This window comes from Gavialis gangeticus, unplaced genomic scaffold, assembly GCF_001723915.1.
Source record: "Gavialis gangeticus isolate Ggan-Ray unplaced genomic scaffold, GavGan_comp1, whole genome shotgun sequence".
In the NCBI taxonomy this organism is placed as follows: domain Eukaryota; kingdom Metazoa; phylum Chordata; order Crocodylia; family Gavialidae; genus Gavialis; species Gavialis gangeticus.
In genome coordinates, this window is record NW_017728992.1 from 98908167 (window position 1) to 98917363 (window position 9197).

A 9197-nucleotide genomic window follows, 5' to 3' on the forward strand; every position below is an offset into this window, starting at 1 on the left:
CTATGAGAAGAGGCTGAGCAACCTGAATCTCTTCAGTCTCCACAAGAGGAGACTAAGGGGGGATCTTGTGGATGCCTACAACCTTATCAGGAACCAGCAGCAGGGACTCAGGGAAAGTCTGTTCGCCAGGGCACCCCTTGGAGTCACTAGGAACAATGGCCACAGGCTGAGGGAGGATAGGTTTAGGTTAGATACTAGGAAGAACTACTTCACTGTAAGGGTGGCCAGAGCCTGGAATAGGCTTCCCGGAGAGGTGGTGCTCTCACCTTCCCTGGAAATCTTCAAGAGGAGACTGGATAGGCACCTGGCTGGGGTCTTATGATCCCTCCCACCCCAGTGCTCATTCCTGCCCACAGCAGGGGGTCGGACTCGATGATCTGCCTAGGTCCCTTCCGACTCATTGATTCTATGATGGTCCAGAAATTATGCAAGAGGCAAGAATTTCTTAGGGTGACCTCTTTTATTGGACCAGCCGTGTAGTTGAGATAGAGTTAGACAAACTTTCAAATCACATTACCTGTGCTGAAGGTTTGTTGTCTAAGAAATCTTTGCCTATTGCATCATTAGGATTATCATATTTCTTGTATAAAATTGAAACATATATTTTAAAACAAATATACCAAAAAATCCAAGAGGTAGCTCTGCATTTTAATCCTACGCAAACTGGACAGAAGCAATGCAAAAAAGACCTATACATTTTTTCTTAATATTCTGTATGATCCTTGTGACACTCCTGCAAATTCAGTATTCCTGTGGCAAACTGTTCACTAACTAAAAAGTGCATTTTAATAGTTAAAAAAATAATAATAGTATCTTCTCTATCCCTGTTGTCAAGGGAATACTCAAGGCAAGTGGTACCAATGGATTAATGGCTCTTCACTTCAGACCCTGTTTGAAAAACCATACAAGTACCTTTCTAGATAATCATTCTTTGGGAAGCTACAGTAGTATCTTTCCAATATCAATCAGGGGAGGTTTAAATATTCCAGATTCAGATTATGATTAATGATCCAGAATGCTTCATCATTCAAGCCCCAACTACATAAAAACTAATGCACATTAAACAAGTTTGTGTACATGTTTTTGCAGGACTCGCTTCTTATATTTCCAAAGGCAGTAATCCTTGAAAAGCTCATACTTGAGCTTGTTACAGTTAAGCATTTATCTTTATCACCACCAATCTGAGGTACAACACTGAAGACAGACAAGGGAAGGCACTGTTGGGCAAAGGTTGCAGCTGAACACATTTACTACAGAAAAAAGAAGTAGAAATTCATTCAACTAGTTGGGGAGTGGGGGAAGGGAAGATATGAGATTTGTTTTTTTTATTTTTTAAATGCCTACGTGAATAATTGTCACACATACTAGGCAGTCCCAAAGAATTATTGTCAAGCCAGGTAGAGCACTATTACAAAAAATTCTTCTGTCACATTTAAATTCTGAATTTAAATGCCTGACTTCTGTATCATGTAAAATATACTTTTAAAGAGAAGTACTATACCTATGACACTGTTCTATATAGCCTCCAAATGATCAAATTACTTGTCCTATTAGTAATACACCTTTTAGCTGAAAGGCCACCTTTGAAAAAAAATTACAAAAAAAGCACCTAATAAAAGTATATCTAGTTCCCTGGTTACACTATGATATATGCAATGATACAGCAAGCCATCCTGCAATTTGACATTTTAGCAGCAGTATAATCATACCTGAACAACCCAGGGGCTATTAGTAAAAGCCATAATATCCCTTTCTTCCCAGAAGAATGCAGAATCTGATCTTTTTATCATCTCAAACTTGCTCAGGAGCTTCATAGCATACACCTTCCTTGAAGATTTATGCCTTACCTTTAAAGATAAAGGTTAAATTTAAGATATAGACTAAACATTAAGTTTCATACTCTCCATCAGTAAAAATCTATAAAAGTTGTTAAATTTTTCTATTTTGATCATTTTCAATTTATTAAATGTTTTTCATAAGTTTTTGTTTTTCTTTAGTAAAAATAGGTTACCCTTCTGACCTGAATTATGCAAAAGTTGTACTTTTTAAACTACAACGTAAACATTAGTCCTAAGATTGGAACAACATTTGGTAAGAATATGAAAAGCACAGTCCATGTACATAATGGTTACAATATTATTTGAACCTAGTGGTGGCCCTCACCCATTCTCTGTGGGTCTAGTACCCTTCCCTCCTCCTCGCCCCATGCACTAGCATTGCCCCCATTTGCTGAGGCTGGGTCCCAGCACTTCCTCCCCCATGCACCAGGATTGGGTATTAGATCTGAGGCACAGGGCCCAGGACTCCTTGCAGGTCTGAAAATTTGACAGCAGGAGAGCAGTGCCACCATTCCCCCACTGCAAACATTTCCAGACCTAGGAAAGCCCGTGGGCCAGACGATAATGTGCCATGGGTCTAATCTGGCCTGCAGGCCATAGATTGAGCACACCTGATTTGAATCAATTATTTTCTGTAAAATAATTGAAAAATAAAACTTTAAATATTTTGAAGAGCTCAGAAGTATACACATACTCTTGTATTTTAGATTATTTCTATTAATTACTCAAAGCAAAGAGCCAGCCAAGCTGCTAACTCATCCTCCTGTCCACTTCATCCCACGAGTTACTGAAGCAAATTCTGTCTTCAAGCCATGTGGGCAGCTCCTTAACTGGTCTCAACTCATGACAAGCCTAAAGATTTGCCCTTCAACGTCCCAGAGTTACACGGGCAAGGACTACTATCACTTAACAAAAAAGATGCACATTCAGACCTATTTTGAATGTTGACAGAGTTTGGATTTGTGCACGAGTATACTAAAATACAGGATCCTGGAAAGCATACTCTCTCATAAAAAAGCTTTACTTTTTACAATCCATAGAGCACAAAGTTACTTTTGCCTCTCAAATTGTATATTGAAAAGTAAATATAAGTAGCACTGAACAGCTTTAAATAAAACCCAATCCTGTATGTACACTGATATATAACCTACCAGTTGCACTTCCCCAAATGCACCTCTACCAATCACCTTCACCACTTCATAATCTTCAGCTTTCATACGCAAATCTCTCATTTTATTTACTGTGTCTTTATCTGTATAAGAAAAAAATAATTTATAAAAAAAACTACATAGAATAACATGTTGAACAATTCACTGGTACCTTCATTATTTTTATACTGCAGAGCTACATGCTTAGAAACTTTAGAAAGGAACTTTGGTTTTTTTCTGGAAAATCTCTCTTTCAAATACAGTATATTGGATAATATGGATCAGTTGCACTTAAATTGTTTAGGGTAACTAGTCTTGCAACATCTGCTTATTTAAAACTGGGAAGGAGCAAGGCTTCTGACACAACCAGTTTTCTTAATAAAATCTCCACATTGAAATTGTGACTTCACTCTCATCATTATGGTTACTATGAAACGTCAAACAAAGCACAACAACTTCACAGCAGGATTGAACAAGGGAAAACTCTCATTTAGAACTTAACTATCTGAAAATCTGCGGAAACTCTGCATCAAGAGTAACCTGTTTGTATAGAGAATAACATAAAAGGTTATCTTTAAAAGAGCATGCAATAGATTTGAGAAATTAATGCAATATACAAGTAAGATGTAGTTAAGCAATTAAAAAAAACCCTAAACACAGTATTTAATATACTTGAAAAAAAGTAGATTTTAATTTAAAACATGCAGTGGGAATCGCTGTAATTATTTATATAAATCTGTCATTCTATAAACTACAATAATTTATAAACTCCCAGTGGTCAGATATTCTAATTCCAAATTTGGTCATAGATTAAAGATGGCTATTTTAATCCATATGGGACAATACTAGCATGAGATTACATGGAAAAACTTCACATTTTAGTATTTCTACATGAAAAAAGCAACTCAAAGCCCCATTTTAATAAACCATTAACATTAATCCCATTTTGTTTCAAAATAGTATTGTAAATGTTCCATTCTGGTTTAAAAAGTACTGTGGAAGAAGGTGTGATTACTGTAATCCAGATTTTTAAAGGACTGGATAGACTGATGGCAAATGATTATTAGGTTCCTACTTAGACTATGTGCCATCTGGGAACAAAAGCAACATACAGAAATTATGTTTCACATCAACATGAACCAGGTAAAGCAAAGGAAGAATGTAAGCAAATTTCAGTAAGAAGTTGATTAGAACTCCTATACTAACACACATTGGTTCAAGCAGTTACATTTATATATTCTTTTGCCTTGATTTTCTAATATAAACCCATGATTTATAAGAAGAAACAATGCATTAAGTTGATTCTAATGAACTACAATCTAAAAACTACAGAATTGTAAGTATGATTCATGTCTGTTAATGGCTAGAACTATTAAAAGCTGTTTAATATCTGGATTTGATTTCTTTGCTTACTCTTCTTTGGTCTAAGGCAGTGATTCTCAACCAAGGTGCCACAGCACTATGGGGAGCCTTGAGATCCTTTCATGGATACACCTGTTAGGTGTGCAACCATGATTTGCAAGAGAAACCCAGAGGAAATCCAGAGTTCTTGGCAACGGAAGAATTGCTCTATAATTTTCCTGCAGTCAAAAAAAGAAAGTAAAAATGGAAGCCTTGGGTTTTTTTCATGATAGAACAGGAGGGATTCTTGCAGATGTTGCATGTGATGGGAATAATTTTTCCCAAGAGAAACTGAAAACATTTCTGGAAGACTATGCTCTGCCTAATCTCACTTTTTTCTACTTAACCATAGCTTCTCTCTCATTGTATTTAAATTACTTCATTCCCTTTTATTTAGTCCCCCTGCTCTCTACACAGAGGAAGTTGTAACTTATGAAAATGTATGCCTTTCTGAAAAAAATTAGTCTTAAAAGTAATGTCCTGCTCTGCCTTCTGCCCAGCTTCAGACTTACACAGCTTACTTTGTCTCTCCATTCCTGAATACAAAGTTCAGGGGCTGGATATTTTGCTCCACTCCATTTATCTACGACGAGCTTCCACTTGCTGAGACTTTAATCTGACACCTTAAGATGTTGACAGAAGCTCATATTTTCTATCATGAAGATGATGTAACAGTTTATTCACTGGGAAAAGGCCATAAATCAGGGGTGGGCAAAATGCAGTCCACCAGGCCATTCTATCCAGCCCATGGGGGCCCTAAAAAATTTAGAAAATGAATAGCTATCTACCCTGGCTGCCTGTCATGCGGCCCTTGATGGCTTGCCAAAACTCAGTAAGCGGCCCTCCACCCAAAATAATTGCCCGCCCCTGCCATAAATCCATAGCACAGCAAGTTGCCTGACACTTAACCAGTTTATACTCCTTTCTAGCTCTGTTAAAATTCCCTGGGTTGAATTAATTTCTGTGTCTATACAAGAACGTCCACAGACTCTGACGTCCTCAACAGTGGAGGACCACAGAGGGTACTGATTATCCTGACCAAGGAAACTGACTTGTTAGCGTGACAAAGATTGTACAAGCCTGTGCCTGACCTTCTACCAAAGTAAGCCATCTTCTTTCTTGAGGACATTAACCTTCCAAGATCAATTTTATTGCTACCAAAAAGTTTGTTTTAATGGAATCTGTCTGTCTACTGAGGTCAGTCAGCTAGCTTCTACACCACAATACCTAAATGGCAGATTAGATTGTCTCTCTTCAATATTAACTCTGAGTGGGAAGAAAACTACACGCCATTGATAGAGAGACTCTTCATGTGTTGGTACCAGAATTGTCTTGGTCATTTTGATAAGAGTCCTGCCTGAGCACCCTGGACATGAATGAAACTGGAAGATAACTGTAGTTCCAGCTTAGTGGCTTTCCAGCATCAGAAAAAGTGATCCTTAGCTGACCAGTAGTCTACTTTCCATAGTAAGGTAGCAGAATACCCACGGGATAATGCTGCCCTCAAATACTTATATAAAGTATTTGAGTTTACTTTGGCAAACAAATTTAAGGATTCATCTTTTTCATTTTATCTCAAGATGTATTTTCTATTTGTAGAAGCCACACACACGTTTGAAATAAAAATGCCAAAAGAAACTATGTACTTGTGGATAATACAGCTTTGTTACAACGGTCAATTTTTTGAAGCCTAATTTGTTTTTGTACTTCTCTAAGCATGGACTGCTAAGGCTTAGTAAATGAGCTTTATTTTTTTTTTCTAATCAATAACTTCATTTTAGGGTTGTACAATAATAGTATCATGTTTGAATTAAAGAACACTGCACAAATTTGTAAATGTTTTCCATAGGAAAGAGTAAGGAACAGTTACAATTTCCCCCAATCCAGAAAAAGCCATTATGGGCCATTATATACCCTTAAAGTCACTATTTGCTCTGAAGACCACCCAAATGTACTCTAGTATTTCAGCTCATGGTCATATTGCAATATGTTCTAAAATTGTGAATTCCTTTGCCTTAGTTACATTTCCCTTCAACATCATGTTACTTAAGGTTATATTTTATGCTTATATGGTTATATATTATGTGTATGTGTGTTGATTCTTTAATTAAGATTCCAAATGTAATTTCATTTTCTTCCTACAAATACAAAAAGGGGGCAGGTGGTGAGCACATTTTATAATCAAAATTATATTATCAGCATTTGCTGCAATGTCTTGTTTGACTAAGATTTTCTTCTCCAATAAAGAGATTTTCTTCTCCAACACACTAATAAAGTGCTCTCAAAGAAGGTGTGGTGAAAACAGAGTATACAATATGTGCATGGTAACAAGGTTATACTAACTCAAGCATTGTTTAAAAACTGTAGGAAGTTAAACAGAACACTTTATCTTGGGCAGCTCAGCAACCAGTCTACATAAAAACAAATCCTTAACTAAACCTAATAGGAACTACCCATTCTTTCTACCACAAAATCTTTAATTTAATTATTCATGATTAGGGCTAGTAGTCTGTTTATTTTAAAACTATTTGAGAAGCAATGGACTATACACACTGAGGAAAAGCAAAATTGAAGTTTACAGTACAATTAAGACATGAATTATATAATTTTAATCAAACTGCTGCTTATTTAATAATGGCAATAATATAAACAATATTTAACTAATGGTTTAAAATAATTCAAAATATTATGTCCAAATGCTTGCCAATTCATTTCACAGTAACAGCTAATCCAGAGCCCACAACCTCTTGTTACCCTGTGAAAAGCCGTTATCCAAATTTATAGCACTTGAGCTCTCTTGAGTTCCTCTATAGCCCAAGATTTAATTTGACAGCTTGCAAGCATCTTAGCAGAACTGCTTTAACTGTCCATTATGTCTGGCTTCTGCCTAAGCAAAATAAATCGAAGGTTTAAAAATAAACATTTTCAAATGTGAAAGTTATAAGAACCATGATTGCTGTCAAACAACTCCCCCCACCAAAAAAAAAAGTTTTATTGATAAAGATGGAAATCTAGCCATTTGTCGTAAAAGCTGTAAAAAGGTCATGATGAGTTAAGAATTTACACTTTAAAGTTTTTTTCCCCCCAAAACATAGCAGATGCCAAGACTGACCTGCAGCACTACAATCAAATCATACAGGTGTCATTCAAGTACCAAAGATGCATTAGATTTTAATACTAGTTTATATTCTTTTTGTTGTTTTACTCCCCCCTTTTCAGTATTCAACCTTTTTTGTATTCTTGATGAAAATTTGCTTAACAATTTCATTTACTTCTTTTCTGTCCACCCAAAGGAAAAAAAATAAACCAGTGAAATCAGCAAAATGGTGAAGAAACAGTCTCCAGTTAACACTAGACACACGAAAAATATACCAACAGCAAGATGAAGACTACCTGCACTCTTCTTAGAGTTAGAAAGCAAGAGACTTTTTATATTAATAATCTATATAAACCATGCATCAATAACCTACTAATGTAGATTCTATTGTAGCTTATCAAAAGTTTTATGTTCTCATTTTGGAAATGTTATTAGTTAACTGTTTATGATGGTCTGATGGGAGGGGTTGGGGGGGAGAATTCAAATTTTAACAATGTAATAATGGGAAGCTGGAAGTTTGGTTTAGAGAAATGGCTTCATTTATCTCACAAATGGCCTACTTATTAACTGCACAGCTGTAAGAGTGAGCCAGGGCCTCCACATTACTTTAGGGAGAAAGCAACTGCAGAGAGTCCCCCAGATAAAAGGAACCACTGCCTTGATGAACTGACTGCAGGGGAATGGGCAGCCAGGGCTCAGAGATCTGCATGGGCAGCAGAGGCACTGCTGCAGCAGCTAGACCAGGTGTGGGCAAAATACAGCCCATGGGCCAGATCCAGCCTGCAGAGAGAGACAGCCCAAGCCATGGCAGGTCCCTAGGTCCCACCTAGCCCAGTGCTGTCCAGCCACTCCCTGGGCATGCAGTGGGGCTGGGGCAGCTCTGCAGCTGGAATGCCTTTCTAAGCAGCCCAGGCAGAAGTGGCTCCATCCAGCTACTGCTGCTGCAGTCCCCAGCCTCATGGTACTGGCACATGCACAGCCCCAACACCAGCCACCCTGCACCCGCTCTGGATATGCTGGAACCTGTGACAGACCCGCCCCACACCCACTCCAGATTGAGCAGCAGCAGCAATGGTGTGGTGGCAGCCGAGCAGAAGCTGCTGCTCAGCATGAGGGAAAGGTGACCCCTCCCCTTTGCCACAGCCTGTCCTTCTTGCTGCAGCCACCCAGAGCCAAGCTGCCCTGCAGTTCCTCTGCACTGCCACTGGGCAGCCTGGACACAGTAGTGACAGCAGCAGAGAGGAGCTGCAGGTGGCTGCAGCAAGAAGGGTCCGGCAGCGGTGATGGGGAGGGGCTGCTTTTCCTCTGTGCCCAGCAACAGCTTCTGCCACTGCTCAATGCAGGAAGGCAGCCCAGAGCAGGCACGGGGTGGGCCGGGCTTGAGGCTGCACATTTCAGGCTGGACATTAGAAGGCACTACTTCACGGTCAGGGCAGCTAGGATATGGAACCAACTTGCAAGGGAAGTGGTGCTGGTTCCTACCTTGAGGGTCTAAGAGGACGCTTGATAATTACCTAGCTAGGGTCATATAAGCCCAGTATTCTCTCCTGCCCAGGGCAGGGGGTCGGACTTGATGATCTACTTAGGTCCCTTCCACCCCTTCATCTGTAAATCTAGGAATCTTTGTAGGTTCTGGCTGGTCTGCTCCAGCCCGGGGAAATCCAGAGCAAGTGAGAGGTGGGCTGGGGTCAGGTGGGCTGTGCACTGTTGGCA

The 9197-nt window shown here is 38.9% G+C and overlaps 1 protein-coding gene across 2 annotated transcripts in view; it reads right to left on the bottom strand.

The window, feature by feature from the left end:
• The window catches only part of ROCK1 (Rho associated coiled-coil containing protein kinase 1), a 179040-nt gene that overhangs the window by 106783 nt on the left and 63060 nt on the right, over nucleotides 1-9197 (bottom strand). For both annotated transcript variants that reach the window (XM_019526045.1, XM_019526036.1), the window contains exons 3-4: nucleotides 2990-3090; nucleotides 1710-1847 (exon numbers count right to left, since the gene is read on the bottom strand). In XM_019526045.1, the coding sequence (XP_019381590.1) occupies nucleotides 1710-1847; nucleotides 2990-3090 (239 nt within the window). The remainder of the gene's footprint in view (nucleotides 1-1709; nucleotides 1848-2989; nucleotides 3091-9197) is intronic.